At 31.7% G+C, this 18791-nt stretch overlaps 2 protein-coding genes and 1 long non-coding RNA gene across 4 annotated transcripts; 2 read left to right on the top strand and 1 right to left on the bottom strand.

Moving 5' to 3' along the window:
* Positions 1–1531: 1531 nt before the first annotated feature.
* Positions 1532–4515, top strand: Dpck (Dephospho-CoA kinase). Of its 2 annotated transcripts, XR_011109123.1 has the most exons (5): positions 1532–1741; positions 2095–2386; positions 2720–2923; positions 3672–3817; positions 4139–4513. XR_011109123.1 is itself a non-coding variant. In XM_068777200.1 (4 exons), the coding sequence occupies exons 1-4, from the start codon at positions 1630–1632 to the stop codon at positions 3760–3762; spliced, it is 699 nt and encodes a 232-aa protein (XP_068633301.1). In that variant the 5' UTR covers positions 1532–1629; the 3' UTR covers positions 3763–4515. The 2 variants fall into 2 exon arrangements, 1 of the variants encoding a protein (XP_068633301.1); XM_068777200.1 differs by having other exon boundaries at positions 3672–4515.
* Positions 4516–5643: 1128 nt separating this feature from the next.
* Positions 5644–7665, bottom strand: LOC137933309 (uncharacterized). Its single transcript, XR_011109125.1, has 3 exons — positions 7574–7665; positions 7344–7409; positions 5644–5867 (listed from the first exon to the last, which is right to left on the bottom strand). It is a non-coding gene; the product is annotated as an uncharacterized lncRNA (long non-coding RNA).
* A 1159-nt stretch (positions 7666–8824) lies between these two features.
* Atg9 (autophagy-related protein 9) lies at positions 8825–17602 on the top strand. Its single transcript, XM_068767202.1, has 15 exons — positions 8825–9245; positions 9984–10254; positions 10593–10713; positions 10795–10919; positions 11002–11129; positions 11208–11392; positions 11689–11867; positions 12278–12409; positions 13507–13681; positions 14424–14570; positions 14782–14848; positions 15322–15488; positions 15819–15929; positions 16302–16565; positions 17254–17602. The coding sequence occupies exons 1-15, from the start codon at positions 9074–9076 to the stop codon at positions 17359–17361; spliced, it is 2352 nt and encodes a 783-aa protein (XP_068623303.1). The 5' UTR covers positions 8825–9073; the 3' UTR covers positions 17362–17602.
* The last annotated feature ends 1189 nt before the right edge of the window (positions 17603–18791 follow it).

Below are 18791 nucleotides of genomic sequence, written 5' to 3'. Positions count from 1 at the left end.
TGAAAAAATTTTGTCGCTTATTTATATTAAAGAATAATTATTTGACTGTATTAGAAACCCAAGTGTGTGTTATCACTTATAAGTTTATACATGCCAATACTGTTTAATTGTATTTTGGGGGTATAAGAAACAATAAAATTAGAAAACAGGACGAAAAAAAAAAAGTAAAATTGAGATTAGATGATATTTTTCCGAAGAGGTACTAGTATCATTATAAAATAAAAATAATAGGTATTTATTATTTTACTTATTCATATTATAATCACCTTGGAATCATTAATAGTTATCAGTTGAGTACGTCACGAAACAAATGGCAGAAGAGCCCAATTTGAACTAGAATATAATTAAGCTCAAATGTAATGGCATCCTTTTAATAAAGAAAAACCTGGCTACGTGGGTTTCAACAGAAGCAGTGTGTTAGGACCGCTCGCTCCCTAATCGCGAACAGCGCGGGCGAATCGAGGTAAGATCCGGATCCATCCTTGACTCGGCTATGTTCCATGCTGCCGTCCCAAGCCGCATACACAACATGAACACTACACAGCTCAACTGGAGTAGAGCGGTTTACTACGTATGAACGACATCGCACAACTGGAATGCGTCTGTCCAGCTTCTGTTTTATTTTTAAGTTCATGGACTCTTCCGCTCCACGAACTCAGTTCCGATGAAGCTGTAAAAGCCCCCGGGCTACCAGCATCAACGTCAATTGAAACTTAGTAGCTGTGTATTCAAAAGTCTTCTTTCACTTTGGTAATCGTTACAGGCGTTCGAGTGTTTGAAAAGGATAAATTGCATGCGTGAAGCAGCGTGTTTTTTCCCATAAAACTCTTGAATCTTATATTCACAAGATTTAAAATTCTTTTTAATAATACTATTTATTTTTTAATTAAGTGGTCTTTCACCCTCTTTACACAATAAGAATATGTTCTAGGAGATCGTCGTTAATTTCAATTTATATACATATTAAAATAATTTTCTGTTAACTTCACATTATTTTTTTTTATAATTTTTACTGGTTACATGTAACCTAAACTCTATTTGTTATTATTAGCTATGTTATATACACAGTTATATATTCGCAAACCAATTAGTTTTTTTGTAATAACCATATCAGTTATATAAAAATAATCTATTTACATGACTTCAATGTAGCTTGTGTCGGATTTTTGTATATGTTGTTATGTTTAAGTAAAACAGTATTTAAGATCTTAGCAGCATTTGTGGTAAAATATTTATTGGTAAATTCATATGAAGGGCAGTAAAAATATGAATAAAAAAGTACTATCGATTGTTTTTCTGATAAATATTATAAAAAAAATAGTTATAGTAGCTATGTATTAGTTTCTTTCTTAGCTATAAATTATTGGAAGTGGGATGAGCATCTTAAACTAATGTATTTAAAAACATAACTCTAAACAAAATCTTACAAGACACTGTTTGTATGATTAGTTTATTATTTGTTGTGCCTGTGCGTGACAATTGCCGTCGGCTTTAAAAAAAAATATGACAGCAGTCAAGAATAAATCAACAGTCAATGAAACCATAACAAAGCTTCATCTTTTTAGTTAGCGTTAACGTGAATATATTTTTGCATAATTACTATAGTTTTACATTTGTTTTTCTATAATTATGTTTATTGTGGGGCTAACGGGTGGATTGGCTACAGGCAAAAGTACAGTACTCTCAATATTTCGTGAAAACAATATAGCAGTAATAGACGCAGATGAAGTTGCTAGAAAAAGTTAGTAATTGAAACTTTATGGTTATTATTTAAAAGTAGTCTCATTTATAGTTATTTGAGGTTTATGTCATATGTATCAATCTGATATAGAAATACTTTTGTAGCATTAAAATATTTAATAAATATGTTTTTGGACATAAGTAGAACAGGGTATAAATAATTTGTTTTTTTTTTTTTAATTATAACCAATAACATTATAAATTACCTGGCTAACATTGTAGTGTCCCAAGCAACAAGACAAATACAATACATAATACAATATTTTGTTTAAAACTTCTGGAAATTGTTACTAACACAGTAATTACTTTTTCTTGGATACCAAAATGTAGATACATATAGATTCTTTGTTTTAGTTTTAGAACCTGGTACAAGAGCATGGAAAGAATTAAAATTTTATTTCGGAGATAAAGTTTTATATCCTGATGGTAGGGTGAATAGGGCAAAATTGGGTGAGTTAGTATTTGATGATATTGAAAAGCGAAGGAAGCTAAATGCCATAACACATCCCCAAATACAAAAAGCCATGATGAGCACTGCTATAAGATACTTCTTCTCTGGCCATAAATATATAGTAATGGAAGTGCCATTGTTATTTGAGACTGGGAAAATGTTAACATTTATGCATAAAATTATCACTGTTGTCTGGTAAGTGTTTTTAGACATAATCTTTGGTTAAAAAGGTTATATTGTAAATAAAATAATCAAGTTACTGTGGTTCATACTATTATTGTAACACAAATCTAAAGCATCAAAAATTATTTCACCAAAAAAGGCATTCCCAATATGCCTTTTTTGGTGAAATAATAACAAACTTTCATTCCAAAGAAAATAATTACTTCGAAAGAAATACTAAGTTTGCCTGAATGTATTTGACTTAAACTTTGGACAATCAACATATTCTATATTTGAAATAAAAAAGTGATTCCCTTTCTCCTATATATTATGTGATTTTATTAAATTCTATATGTATTTGTACAGTGAGGACCACCAACAGCTTGAAAGATTATGCAAGCGAAATGACTTCTCAGAAGTAATTGCAAGAAAGAGAATAAGCTGTCAAATGCCACTTGAACAGAAAGTATCTCGATCACATTTTGTTATTGACAATTCTGGTGATATTGCAAGTACAGTTTATCAAACTGAATGCATTATAAGGATGTTGAGAAAATCAAAATTTACATGGTAAGTTGATGTGCCTAATTCATTTTTACACAGTAGATCAGTTCTTTAGCAAAAAATTGTATAAAAATATGACATATGGTGTAGTTGACATGTTTCACAAATTTAAAAATATTGGGAAGATAAGAAAATTCTATATATTTTACCAAAAAACATGCACAAGAAGTGATAATGAAATATGTATTAGACCAATTGCGTTTGTTCCCCCAATTATATTATGTTGCTGTATAGTAAAGTTTCTGTAAGCATTATCAAAATAACAATTTAAAAAAATTTAGGGATTCATGCTAGAACAAATAATTTTTGTACTGTATTTATTTTTGTTTACACTTTTTTGTACACCACAGACAATAAGTAAAAAAAAGAAGCAATTCATGTAGAGGTACAAAGGCAGTCTTATTACTCGAGGCAAGTTCTATCAGACAGCCTTTGGATGGATTTAATTTCTTATTTGTGAACAACATTATTTCAAATTTGTTAAAAAAAAGACATCAAAACTCTGTTTAAGTGTTTATTGTTGGATTGTTTCTGAACTCTATGACAAAAAAATTATTTTTAGATAAGTAAAATCGTACATATTTATTTAAATACATTAAAGAAAAATACATTTTTAGAATAACTTAATAGTTCTACATTTTTAAACACCCTATTGAGCTTTGATACAAAAATAATAGAAAGTCTGTGTTTATTGTATGTTTTCTACAATTTTAAAATTTAACTTTTCCTTTATAGTTATAATAATTCTTTTCAGGTATTTTCGAGTTATACTTTTGATTACTTTTCTGTCAGTGGCATTTGGAATCGGACATATGATTAGCAAATTAATTAATGAAGATACATAAATTCTTCATTTACATGAAAATTAAGGAAACCTAACCTCAAATTTTATACTGTAAGGTAATGTAAAATGATGAATATGTATTGAGTTGATAAAATATTTGTAACATAGTCGCTGTTTACAAGTAATTTGCCAAACAACAATGTATAATTATGTTAATATCTATCATAATTTAATTTACCTATTTGTTTAATTTTTCTTTAGGAATATGTTTAATAATGACAGATTATGAATAATATGTGACATATTATGAATAATTTAAAATTTTTCATAATATGTCTAATAATCTTATGGCTGCCAATAAGATTTAAGAGTTTACTTTAACAGTTACCAATCATTGTACAAGTGATAATTTTAAATCCACTTAAATTTCACTGCAGGGATAGAGTAGATTGAAACATGGAACTATTATGTGCAGTGAATAGCAAGAATGCTTAAAGTAAGGCATGAAGTTTCACATATTGAAAACCATGAACTATGGAAGAGATAACACAAGCATAAAATTCATTAGATTTAAATGGCAATAATTAAAATAATGTGATAGAGACTTTTAATTAACTTTATAGTGTTAGCCAGTACCTGCCCTATTATTTTATGATATAATTTACTTTAAGTTGAATAGAAAAATGCTCTAATGTTAAGGTTACATTTTTTATTTAAATATAAATGAAGCATTTTATCAAAACAAAGAACATATAGGGTTCACAGTTGCGATAAAAAAACTATAGGTTATCTTATTTTGTACTATAATTAAAAATAACGCTTAATTTATAAAATTAAACAAAATTAAGCCTTAACTTTTGATAATAGTAAAACATGAATAATTATTGTAGTAATATACATTTTAATAATATTATATTCTTTTTGAATAGTGTTGTGGTAAAATAATGTGATATATACAAAAATCACAATTTGCATGTATAATTCATAATGCACAAGATTTTGATATGGATTTAAAAGTTTAATAACTGTTATTCCTATTTAAATACAAATATCGAGCAGTAATATGTATTTAAATAATATAATTAACAGAAAGCTGAAAATTAGTACCAAGTGTGGTTTGGATGAGTAATTTCAAGCCCAGTAGATAATAATTAGAAAGATAGAAATTAATTTAGAAATATTTAAGTAATTTAAGTAATGTCTAGGAAAATTGTGTACTGGCCCTAAAATAACTAACATTAATAACATTAAAAATACATCAAAATGCAACATTATTAACATTAGATATTTATTATAAAATAATTTGAAAAAAATAAGCATTCTATTGTAAAAAAATATTGTTTAAATATTCAATAAAGATTATGCTGAGTATATTTCCTTCTAGTTTTTCTTCATCCAAGTTCAAAGAAGACTCACGTCTTATTAATGAATAACTTCAAAGCACACTATTAACAATTAAAAAGTTTTGTTGACAATATCCATTATTATTAGTTTAATCAAGGAACAAAAACAAGGTCCATGTAAAAACATGGGGAAAATTGTACTACTTAAAAAAAGGCTGTTAATTTATTCTCCTGAGCCAGTATGTACCACTAGTCCGGTCATGTGTAGAATACTGTAGCTATCTGGGATGGATAGGCGAAACATCATCTCGAATCTTTAGAATCCATACAGAGAGGAGCCAAGAGGTTCAATGGTAAGGATACTTCGGTGAACGCGAGTTTCAGAGCTTGGAGCATCGACGGGAATTTGCCTGTTTAGGGTTGATGTATAGATTTCATTAGACAGAGATGAAATGTTTTGCCTATAGTCGATAAGAAAAAGAAGTATATTTGGAGGGGTATTGGAAAAGCTGCAAAAAAGAGAAAAGAGGTGTATGGTTTCGCTGAGTCTAAAATGGACATGTTAGTATATAGTAATAAACATATAGTAATAAACATAGTATATTCATCATTGCTTTATTAAATATTTTACCAGTTTGCTAAAATAGGTTTAAATGGAAAACGGCGATTAAGTTTGTGTATATGCTTTGAAGTTGTAGTTTGATTTCTATCAGGTTTTTTATTAGGATCTTGAGTAGTAATAGTAGTAGATTCTGACTTACTTAAAGTCATTCGTTCAAATCGATCACTAATAGGGTTATAGCTGTATGAACCAAAGATTGCGCTGAAATAAAAAAAAAACAGGAGAATGTACAGGACAAATACCAATGTCTATATGTTGATATGTATGCGTGATAAAATAAAATATAAGTACAAGATAAATTTTTCGCGTCTATGTGACTAGTTTTCTCAAATTCATAATAATGAAGACATAGACTTGTACTTTCTTTTAAGAATATGATGCATGAAACACGTTGGTTGTGGTTTTTGGAGGGTCTGTGGAACCACATTACCTTTAACATTGATTATTGCTTTTAAACAGTAGAGAACCAAAAAAGTGGTGCGCATCGGAAATTGCGGTTTAGTAAGCAATCTAAGTTCTAGAGTCAGCTACTGTATACGAGACAAGTTTTGTTACCTTTGGTATTATTTCATCGGATCTTGCGGGGTGTCTTGAAGCGTGCTTTACAAATATATATATTTTATTGTCATTACGAGGGTGGGCGAAGTTGGCAAGTTTTTTGAAAAACAACGTACATCAAAGCTGTCCTATATTTTTTTTTTCATCCGGCACATTGGAGTCAGAAACGTGGGACGAGAAGCATGAACGAATGTGCGTCTCCTATGAGGTATTTCAATAACTTCCACAAAGTTTTGTGGTAAGCTTTGGCAATGTGTAGAGATCGCAGTAGTTTATGTAGCTCCATACAGTTCGAGTTAGACTATCTAAGTCGCGAATCAACATGCCTCTATATTTTAAGAGATCCTAACAAGGGAGTAAGTGAGATCAGAATCTAAGTGCGTATTACAATCTACGAATGGATTTTAGGTTTTATGATAGTCTATGATCATTTTTTTCGTGGGAGAGGTTTGTGGTTATTTTATAGATTATAAAGGTTTCCTAATCCGCAAGCGTAACTTGAGAAGTTATCATAACGGCAGCATAGGGAATTTTGGTAGGGAACTATATGGTATTAATAAGTATGCGGCCGCGCAGGCAGCCGGCTATTTTCTTCTTCTAACACAACAACATATGGTCTGAAGCACTTTTGGTAGAAGTAAAACGTCTGTATGTGTTCTCATGTCAGTTAGTTAATTTCATTGCGTTAATTACCTGTTGCGTTCTTAGTTATCTTCATCATGTCAGCCGATAAACGCTCTCTGCGAGGTATACGCCTCCTTCAAAGCACGCCACCATGGCCGCCCTACGCTGCCCGCATTCAGCGATTTCTTGATATCTTGTTTATAAAACTTTCCTTTACGTTATTCACGCAGGTGTAGAAATAGTCATAAAGCTTGGACAAATACAAGCCTTCCGTATGGAACAGTCATGCAGTTTACTTCACACAACAGGCCATTATTTATTTCAGAGCAGAGAATCTGTAATATCACTTCTCAGTTTTGGGGGAGGAAGGGAGGGAGATGTTGTGGATGTTCAAGATAACCTGTGCCTCTCAGGGTAATATGGGATTCCCAGGAGCTTAAGCTAAATTGGAAATTAGTTCAGGTAGGTATAGTTTTAAAGCCAGTAAGGTCATACCTTTTTAAACCATCTTCTACGACATAACGCGGGAGCATATCGCCTCTACCCATGACACCGGGATAGCTAAAGATAGTAAGGTATGAAAAATTAATTAACCCATATTGTATAATATTTACGTTGTTATTAGTATATCGAAAATTTTGTATTTGTTATTATTGATACGACAGTATATTATTATTTCAATGTATATTAAAATTACTATATCCTATAATTTAACATATTATTACTTTATCAAAAAAAATAGAAATCCATAAAGGTACAATACAAAGTCCATGATTATTTTACTTAACACATCGATTCAATATTGTAGGGCTTTTTATCCAAACAAATGTAATAAACATACATATTTTATAGTCTTCTATATTGGTAATTTTAATTTTATTGGTTTCATTTTATGATCGTACAAATTCAAAACCTGTGTAGATTTTAAATTGAAGTATATAATAAATAACGGCTGTCTTTTGCGACTTTCTATACCCATTGTCAGTTTACTTTTACCCATTAAGAATTACTCAAATATTTTAGTGTTAAACTGTGGGAACAGATGTAACCAAATAGTAATAAATATACAAAATGTAAAGTTTACATATTGACTAATTTGTTGGTAATACCTTAGTTCATTGATTATAGCATTTTATCGATTTATTACAATTTATCGAACTCGATTGATTTGACAATAAATAGGGCGCTTAGATTTTAATGGGTCTGTATTATAAAAATTATTGAAACGAACAGGCGTTTTTCATTTTCACGGGGAAAACGTTTTCGTAAAGTCGCTGTGCTCACCGCCTTGTGGTGAACCTGGCACAAAGCTCCACGGCTATTCATAATTGTCGCATCGCATCACCGGCACCCTATTCGTGGTCATTATACAGCGGAAGATAGAGAGAGCTTTGCAATACCGATAGTTCATACTTTATGCAATTATTCTATTCCATTGAATGATAAGACAGTCGCACAGTTTTTAAAACTACTAGAGCGTACTCGTGGCCACCTTATATCTTAGGCTATTTTGACGTAGATATTTTTAAGAAATTTTAAGAATTACGTTAACAATAAAATTATTACCGATATAAGGAATAAGTCAATAAAAGATTACCCATAGCACATTTGGGACTATTTATTAAATTATTTAATAGAAAAAACAAATTTTAATGCTATAAAATTTGATAGAAATAAACTTGTTCTTTCTCAGTTACACATTTTTAAATTTAAGTATATTACCAAATATTTGAAAATCCCGATTGCAAGGAAAATATTTTTATTAAAGAAAAATAGTCGCAATTGTCCTAATTAAATTTTATTAAAAAATCATTAAAAACTCTGCCCCGAAAGAATTTTTATTTTGTTCATGGGCACAGCAATGTGATATGCGTTAAATGAAACATATTTTGTTTAAGAACATTATACAGCTGTCAACTTGTTAGCTGGTTTATTTTCGTCATTTCGTTTGTGCATTGTATCATCACTATGGTTCTTCTTAATTCTTTGTATCCTTGAACTATCGTTCTCTATTTAGTAGACTCTTTTAATTTTGTTACTCGTGTGTTCAATGTATTAGGAGGTGTTAATAATCGAAACTTTTTTTTTCATAATATTGAAATTGAGTTCTTTTAGAAGCCTAATAATTCTGGGCCAAAGTCAAGAATGTGTAGACAGTTAGCGGCCCTTGTAACGAAAAATTAGACGTAGAAAACAATATATAGTGTTAATATATAGGATACAAAATGACACAATTTAATAGACGTGATATTACGTACAGCGCTTTGAACAACGAATTGACTCCTCCGCTGGGGCGTTCGGCGCAGAATACAAATGCTTCTCCTACTATGATCACTCTAGACCACGAACATGATGATTCGACAAATGTTATTATACATAAAGTACCGAAAACCAAAGGTAATTACTTAGTGTTCATTGTTTCCTTTGTTTATGTGTACAAATAGAATGCTATTTTAGTTCAAAGCTAAAAATACCACATTCTTATTATTTATTACGTAAATAACAATGGACTTAATATGACATTGTTTTATAAAATTAATTTTTGTGGTAATTTGAAATGTAAATATATCCTATAATCAAATTTGTACCAACATTTATCTTTTTAATGGTCTATAAAGCAGACATTTTGAAAACTATTGTTAGCATTCTACTCACTTTTGTTTGTTCAATTTAATGAAATGTTTTTAAATGTTATGTTTGTACTAAATAATTGAAACACTGTTTTTGAACTTTAATGATAGTTTTTGCTTATTATATAAATATATATATATATATATATATATATATATATATATATATATATGTATATATATATACATATATATCTTATAAATGTTATTATATATACTATATTTTAACATCTAAGAATCTTAAACATGCAAGTAATTAAATATTTAAAAAGTGTTTTAAAAAACAGAAACAAAAATGAGTACACATTTATTGATTATAAGTGAAATCTGTAGAACATAAAAACTCTCATTAAAAATATATTAATTACTCCTGAAAATTGCTATGGGTGGGAGTATGTTATTTATGTTATGAGTTTACAGTGCTTCTAAAAAGCTCTAAATACTTTATCCTATTCTTATGTTATAATAACAGTAAAGATATGTACACTATTTTTATTTCTTACAGGAGGTTGGACACATATTGAAGATCTTGACTCCTTTTTCACAAGAATGTATAAATATTATGTTCGAGGGGGATTTTATCCTATGATTATGTCTGATTTATTTTATCTTCTACAATTTATATTTATAATTTGGTTTTCAACATTTTTAGTTCATTGTGTTGATTATCCAAAGTTGTTTAGGAATGATGCAAATGCTAACTATAGTGAGAAGCTAAGCCTTATTGATGTAATATATTCTACTTCTGAGTGTGTCAATAGGATATCATGGAGATGGTAAGAAAAAAATTAAATATTTTAAACTTGATGTTGTCTGATGTCACTTTCATCTGTTAATTTTATATTACTTCATGAGGTTGCTTAAACTTATGTAATAAAACTTTTTTTTTATATCATGATTTGCTGCTGTTGTACCTTAAGTAAATGTAGTTTATATTTTGTCATAAATCTACTGAAATTCCAGAACTATGCAAGCTTTATTCAGTAAATTATTTATGTCCTGACAATGCTTATCAATAATCCCTTTAAATTTAAATTATATGATAATTGTAATGGTATACAAATTGCCAGCCAATTAAAATCAATTTTTGTAAGTTATATGTAAAAATTTTCAGGTGGTGTGTTATAACATTATGTTCAATAATTTGGTTTATGCGATTATTTTTGTCATTGTACCACTTGTATTATGCATATGATACAAAATTATTTTATAATAGTGCATTGAAAATTAATGAAGTAAGTAGCTATCCTATCTTTCCTATAAATGATTCCAATTCAGCTACATTGTTGTAATTTAAATTCTAATTTTTATTTTAGAGTGACTTGGCTTGGATAAATTGGTCTACAGTACAAGATAGAGTTAGGGAAGCACAGCCTGAGCACCATATGTGTGTGCACAAACAAGAAATCAACGAATTAGATATTTATCATAGAATACTCAGGTAGATAGATATATTAAAAATTTTTGTGCACTTTTTTATCATAAGTTTTTGCTACTAATTTATTTTCATTATATTTATTTAGGTTTAATAATTATATGGTTGCAATGGTTAACAAGAATCTACTACCTCTGCAAATTCATGTGCCTTGTCTAGGTGATTTTCATTATTTGTCAAGAGGGTTGAAGTGGAATTTGGAATTTCTTCTATTTTGTAAGTGTTTATATGTCAATACATAACCCTTTAATATAATCAAAGTAAGAAGGTAATTAATTTTAAATGGTTACACAGCTAGTCCATGGAGCCCATGGGAAAATTGTTGGCAACTGCGTGAATGTTACAAGGATCATTCAAAACGAATGATTCTTGCTAGACAACTTGAAAGACAAATATTGCTGCAGGCGTTAATAAATCTTTTGCTGGCACCACTTATCCAGGGCTGGCAGATCCTGTATTTCTTCTTCAATTATGCAGAGGTCAGTAAATTTAATATTTTTATGACTTATGTAAAAAATTGAACACTACATCACACACAATACATCACAACAATTAATTTATTCAGGTTTAGTTTTCAGTACAGGCAATAATCTCATATATATTGTGCAGATTAGTCTGTAATAATAAGCAATGAATTAATGAGCACTAGATCTTATGAATATTCAAATAGACACATTATTCATGAAACATAAAGATTTTTACAGTCACATGTTGGATGTGAATAATGTAATATTTTAGAATTAAATAGTTTCTTTCATAAGCTATTTTTTTTCAGCTAATAAAACGTTCACCTGCATCTCTTGGACTTCGCACGTGGTCCCTCTACGCACGTGTTACTTTGCGGCATTTTAACGAATTGGAACATGAGCTACGGGATAGACTTAACCGGGCCCACAAACCCGCCACGAAGTATCTCGCAAGTTTCTCGTCGCCGATCACTACTGTGATAGCCAAGTAAATAACTCATCTCTAATATGATCTAGTGTCCTACTACGACAGCTTCGCGTGGCCCGCTCTGCCTTTTGTGGGTACAATTTGAAATAAATAAAAAAATCCATTCTTGGCAGTTTTTAACAAGATAAAAGAATAATCTGACTAAATTTTATACCTATAGGAGCCATAATTCGAAAATTTTTATTTTAATAAACGTTCCCTCTGACTATCCCCCAGGTGGAATTTCGTAAAATCAAACTGACCTCTGCTTGGCTAAAGGAATATACCGACCAAATTTCAAGTTCGTAATGAGTCAGTACATACATCAGCGATTTCCATCTATAGTATATGTTATCCTTATATATGTGTATTGATTTATTACAAAATTAAATGCAAAGCAAAATATTTAAAAATCCTTTTGTAATTTTCAGAAATCTAGTGTTCCTGTCGGCGAGTGTGCTAGGTGTGCTCGTGGTGCTTTCGGTGTATGACGAGGACGTGTTAACTGTCGAACACGTGCTTACGATCATCACTATACTAGGTTGTGTGTTAGCAGCTGCCAGGTAATGATCATTAATATTCCAAGTGTATAATGTCGACTGTCCGGTTGGAAGTCTGCATCCAGCGTTATCCGGCTACTTTAATAACAAATTTGTCTGTCCACTTTGTGGCTGAATGTCCTATGCTGCACTTGTTGATCCATGGCCTCAATTCTAGAGCTCAAGGCTCCAGTGGCCGTCCGTAGCCTGCATGCACACTGCCAATTCAATTTACGACACTGCTGAGCTATGTCCGTTATTTTCGTTCATTTATGAAACTCTGCTGATTCGATCTCGTAGCGAAATTCCGAGTATAGCTTTATCCATAGCTTGTTGAGAAACTGTTTGCCAGATAATACAATATCCAAATTATTATTTTTTATATGAAAAACTTACAGCAATTAAAACCTAATCAACTTTAAACCAATTCACTGATGGCCACTAACAAGTTTTAACTTGATGTACTTTTATAGCTATATATATAAATATGCCACGCTAATGAGGTCATTTACATTACAAAAATTATAAACAATATGAGAGATAACTTAAACAGTACAGAGATGAAACGTCAAGAGCAGTTACATATGGTGCTTAAAAAAGGTTGAGACACCAACTTCTTTCCAGTATCACTAACACTTTTTTGCCATTACAAATGAATTGACATAACATTGACATAACACTGACATATTTTATTAAAGCATGCACTTGCAACAATACAACTGTTTTGTATGTAATTTGAATACTCTTTAGTAAATTTATTTTTATTTAGTACGTTAAATATACATGAAGCTGCTATTGTTAAATTAAAAAAAAAATGTCTAAGAACCTTTGTGTGCTAACGGTTATGATACTGTCAATGACGATTCAAAGAAGATATCACACATTAGTAAGGATGTGTTCGCCTACAGACCTGTTTAATATTACTTTAATAATGTAATTTTATAATATTTGGAAAAATGCATAGTTCCGTTAAGTTTCTTTTGTCTGTTCTTCTCTTGTTTAAAACATTACACCCGAATAGGTGGTAGACTCAAATTGATGTCGATTAAAGAAGAATGTTGAACAAAGAACTTTTGAATTTGAAAAGTCAAATAACATGCTTTTTTGCTTGTATGTTGCAGAGCTTTGATAGGGGAGGAGGAGCGCCTGGGCGGAGGGTGCACTGGACCGGCAAGAGGCGAGGAGTTGTTTGTACAGGTGCTGGGGCACGTGCATTACTTGCCTGCTGCCTGGCGCGGTCGCGCTCACACCAAGGATGTTGCAGCTCATTTTCAACAGCTCTTTCAATTCCGTGCAGTATGTACCATATAAAAAAAAAATTATTAATCAGGGCCTATTTTACCACTTGAGCTCTATGGATGCGTATACGTCTGTCGATATTTTCGAATAACATATAATTTTTAGTGTTATAATAATAGCAAGGCGTACTTTACTAATCTGCCTGTCTGTTTTTTTGTGTTTGTGATAAACATTTATAATAAACAAAAGTAACACTCTTTTTTTATTCAATTTTATTAAAAAGTTTACTGTTTAATTTATTACTGTTTCAGATTTAAATACTCAGTTAATTCTAGCATAAAAGTATTCCGTCCATAGGTACTATTTCGGCCGCGAGTATTTAAAACCAAAAAAGGTTAAAGGTAATAGGTTAAAAAAAGGCACTCACTCTCATAGGCAAATTCACTCTGTAGCAAATGATGTGTTCGCACAGCCTATCGTGAGTTATTGCGTAAAATATATTTACATATATATAATAAAAAAAATACACGTATTTATGTATATGTATATATAATTAGAAACAAACGTTATTGTAATCACCCATGTTTCAATTCTAGTGCAAAAACCTGCTGTAATTATATTATTACAAAAAATAATTATTTCAATAAACTTAATTATATGCAAGAAAAACACAAGTTGTTTACCAAATTATAATAACGATTAATTATTAATGATTATTTCAATCTACTTAAGTAAATAAATACAAAAAAAGAATTTGTGTCTTGTGGAGCACATTGATTATTTTCATATATTTTTTCAGGTGTACATACTGTTTGAGCTTCTTAGTCCCCTCCTTTGCCCACTTGTGTTGCTGTCGCTCAGATCCCGGGCGCTGGACATTGTAGACTTCTATCGCAATTTCACCGTTAGCGTGCTGGGCATTGGGGATGTTTGTTCGTTTGCTCAGGTAATTACACGATTTTCTTACAACTTTTTATGAACATTGAAGATTAATATCTAAAATATATTTTATATTCATGCTCACTGACCTGTTAGAACTTTAGATGGACTGTCTATTACCTTAATTAGCTGCCATATTGTTTTCAAAGCAAAATACTGTTTTAACATTATCCCACTTTTGATACGTTAACAGTTAATTTATTCATCTTTTGGTATAGCTCGACATCCGACGGCATGGTCACCCTGACTGGCAGACAGTGGCGAAATATGGCGACAAGCTTACGGGTAAAGATTATCATTATATTATAAATTCATAAAAGCACACAGTTCATGGTAGGTAATTGCTATCCACAACCGCTGTCAATAATTGCATACTATTCCACTTAAAAGGTTAAATTTTAAAACATAATGGATTCTCCCAGCGAAACCCTAATTCTCATCAATGTTAACATAACAATTTTTTATTAAGTGATCTGAAAATCTTTGTATGGATGAAAATAATTAACATAGCCCTTTGGAGAGCAGACAAGAGGAGGGGGAGATCTGACAAGCGCAGCTTTAAATGTCCACCCACAAGGCGGACAGGCGTCCTTGTTAAGGTCATCAGTAGACACGGGATGCAAGCCTATGATACAGGCCATAAGGATATAAGTCCAGCAGTGGGCGTCGTACGATTGACATGATTATGATTATACCCTTAATCCTGATTTATAGATGTTTATGATGCGTAATTAATAAGTGCATATTGAAATTTACAGGTGGCAACACACAATACAATCAAGGCGAAGGTGGCAAGACAGAGCTATCACTCGTAGCATTTTCGTGTCGCCATCCAGGATGGCACCCTAGCGAACCTGCCCAAAGACAGTTTTTACGTTCTTTACGTCAAAGCATGCACCACGCTTTACCTACAAACAATGCCTTAGTGAGTGAAAATGTTGCGAATGCTTTATTTTTCATTTTATTTAATCTTAATTGTCAATAAATTTTCTTATACACAAAAATACAGACTACATTTGTGAGGCACCTCCATCCTATTGTAGACACTTGAATCATCAATGATGATGTTTGTTCAGACGCTACTAAAGTAGATAGAAAAAGTTTACTATAATCTTGTTGTGGAATGTTCTTTTCCACTCACACAAAATTTAAATAAAGAAATTGTCTGTTTACCTAAGTATTAACATGCTTTGCTATATAATGGTAGGAATATAATTTGTATGATTATTTATTAACAAACATTTATCTGTTACAGAATAAAACAATGCTGGGTTCATACATTCAGCAGAGTATTTTCGGTACCAATACTCCCTTGCCAGCTGTACTTTCATATTATCAGCAGCCGAGACATCCCTATCGATTGCCTGTGAGTTTTAAATTTACTTAATAAACAACCGAAATGTTTTTCATATTCAGACGTATTTTCCATTTGATGAAAACCACTAAGTTGAAAAATTAAAAAATAAAATATGATTATAAAATTTTTTTCAACAACCAAATGTTATTTCCATTTGAAGACATATTTATCATAGCGTTTTATGTCCGCTTTTGAATCGTCAGTTATTTTAACATTATAAGTAGTAAGCTGCCAAAGCTTGAAGTTGTAAATCGCCCAAACAGCTCTTTTCTAAGTAAGAACAGGACCAATATTTAGCCACTTCCGCACATGCTCTTTTCTGTAAACTGCACATACGTCGGCACTGCCCCATAATAAAAATTAATTGATTTTGTGTTCTAGGACATGGATGAAACGAGTGACGAGGAAGAAAGTACTTCTGGAGTAGTGTCACGGAATGCGGGGTCTGGATTGTCTGGAATGGGTGGCAATCCAGCTTCCGGGATGTCCGGAATGAGTTGCATTCCAGGATCCGGTATATCTGTGAATGCTGCCAATGTGGTAGCATACGAAACGGGCAGCTTACTGCCGGACTTAACATCACCTGATGAAGCTCGAGACATGTCGGTCAGCACGCTCCACTTGTATGACTTGCATCTCTCACAGGTACATTGATTTCTTATCGGTTTTTTCTTTTTGTTATATAATACAAGTAAAATAGTAAATCTTCCTAATACGAATTATTAATATGATTTGGTAGGTTTATCGCAAAGGTAGCTAAAACCCGTTGTATTTTATCATGGCCGATTGATCCCGTGGGTATAGCTCTAGCCAAAAGGTCGTCACAAAAGTCGATTTTATGCTAACTTTTGTGACTTCCCCCATGTTCAACTTGTCGTCGGTTCATCTCGTAGGGTGCATCTACCGGCTGTTATTAGCACGAGTGGTGTGCCCCGCCTATTATTATTTATGTGGTTAATATTTCCGGAGCTAGTTTTAGATCACAAATATTATTCAAACAGCATAAATTTTAAATTTAAAGCCTGTTCTGTTCACAATTTGTCGCTATCTGCAACAGGGTAGCTTTGTGACTTGTTTGATTTAATAATGAAATATTGATATTCACTATTATAATTACAAGTTAGATGTAAATTGTTATAATACCAAACAAGGTATATATCTTTGTAAATTTGAATAAAAAATGTCATTCATGATATAAAAATATGCCAGCTTAAAAAACATTTTTAATTATAGGCATTATCAGAAAACTGCCATCTATGTACAGTTTCAAGACTCAAATTATACAGCAATTTTGATAACAGATGGCGTTAATTTTATTTATCGTTTATTATAGGCTGGCCAAAGCGTTTCTGCGTGCTGTACGAAGAACTGCGGTGAACGTAATAGAAACGAGAGCCGCTGGGCAAGTGGAGAAGAGACGCCCCTGTTGCACCGTCCTTAACAATGGCTCCCCAATGCCCCCCGTGCTGATCTACACCCCGTTTGGATCTAAACATGAGTACATACAATCCGACGTAGCAACCTTGCTGTCTGCGCAATCCACCGCAAACCACATAGCAACATTGCTTATCTAATTATTTGACTTCATATCATCATCAGATTCGAGTGTTATACAATGTGGGTATTGTATAAACTTTTTTTTGTTTTTCATTGGAACTAAATTTTGATCAATTTTAAAGCAATAAAAGAATCAGAAATTAAATAGATTCAAATAATATTGTTGACAGTTTGGTTGAACTAATCGTACGTCGGGTCTCGCGTGTGCATCCTCACTGATACATCGGTTTGTTGTTGAGGCAGTTTAATAACAACCTGAAACTTAGTCCTTAACCTTGCTCAACATCTTGTTGAACGTAATTTTTTAATTTTTGACACTCCTCGATTTATTACATAACAGACATTGAAAATTTTAAAGAAAAATCTACATAGATATATGAAGCGATGATGGTAGGTTTCCATTTTAAATATTTGTAGTAAAGAATTTGTCTTTCTTCCTACAAGTTTTGCGAACAAGATTATTCCAATACTTATATTTTTATTACTTATTTCCCGTTGTAGTTTAGTGTGGAATTTCATTAAATCCCATCTTCTTCTGGCTTTTAGTCGGCGAACGGCATATTTCTACCAAATTCTCTAAGTTATATGGTTCCAGTAATATTCAACAGTAAATAAACTATACTATTTTAGTATAAAACCATTTCATACGTGATATATTAAATCTTGCCACATCGTCGCTATTTGTTACTAATGACTAAGTTTCGAGGTTTTATTAATCTATAATTGTTGATGGGTTTTTATATAGGGAAGGCCAAGGTTACGTAAGACATCTTTTATCATTCGTAACTGTTATCTCTGAAACTGATCGGTCAGTGATTAGGGTTGTTTTTCTAGAGGGGCAGGGCCTCGGAATTAGTAGTTAGGTCATTAGAGTGACACGGGCAACCGATAGACCTACTATTGTTGTCGGTGTAGTAAGTTTTATAACCGTAAGCGATCTTTACGACCGCAAATAGATAATCTTAGCTTGAGGGTAATTCGATTTAAATTAAGTAAGTTTCAGCATATATCAGTTCGAAAGTAAATTATTGATGAAGCTTCGTATTGGCAGTTACTAAATTGTGGTTTTTCTATACGATTGAATGTAATGGTACCGAAATTGCAGTATCGCGCCTTAGGAAAGTGCAGCGGAATCTCTCTAAGGCGCGGTGTACGCGCAAATTCGGTAAATAGTAACATTTGTGTGTGTGTTCTAACGTTATTCTAACGCACACTATGTTAAGGTTCGTATGATACGTTTATTACATATTTTTTTACAAATGAGACAAAAGATAATAAAACTTCATATCGTTGATCGTGCGATAGAACTATTGA

Source organism: Battus philenor, unplaced genomic scaffold (genome assembly GCF_028537555.1).
Source record: "Battus philenor isolate CCGP_79_NKW_IND1 unplaced genomic scaffold, ilBatPhil1.0.hap1 SCAF_1, whole genome shotgun sequence".
Classification (NCBI taxonomy): Eukaryota; Metazoa; Arthropoda; class Insecta; order Lepidoptera; family Papilionidae; genus Battus; species Battus philenor.
This window is presented reverse-complemented; position numbering and strand designations above follow the sequence as displayed.

Bases quoted from the DNA above. Each gene is read 5' to 3' on its own strand.
- Dpck (XM_068777200.1), top strand. From the start codon at position 1,630: ATGTTTATTGTGGGGCTAACGGGTGGATTGGCTACAGGCAAAAGTACA. The intron at 1,742-2,094 runs GTTAGTAATTGA...TCTTTGTTTTAG, and splicing joins AGATGAAGTTGCTAGAAAAA to TTTTAGAACCTGGTACAAGA. The intron at 2,924-3,671 runs GTAAGTTGATGT...AATTCTTTTCAG, and splicing joins AGAAAATCAAAATTTACATG to GTATTTTCGAGTTATACTTT.
- Atg9 (XM_068767202.1), top strand. From the start codon at position 9,074: ATGACACAATTTAATAGACGTGATATTACGTACAGCGCTTTGAACAAC. The intron at 10,255-10,592 runs GTAAGAAAAAAA...AAAAATTTTCAG, and splicing joins AATAGGATATCATGGAGATG to GTGGTGTGTTATAACATTAT. The intron at 11,130-11,207 runs GTAAGTGTTTAT...ATGGTTACACAG, and splicing joins TTTGGAATTTCTTCTATTTT to CTAGTCCATGGAGCCCATGG.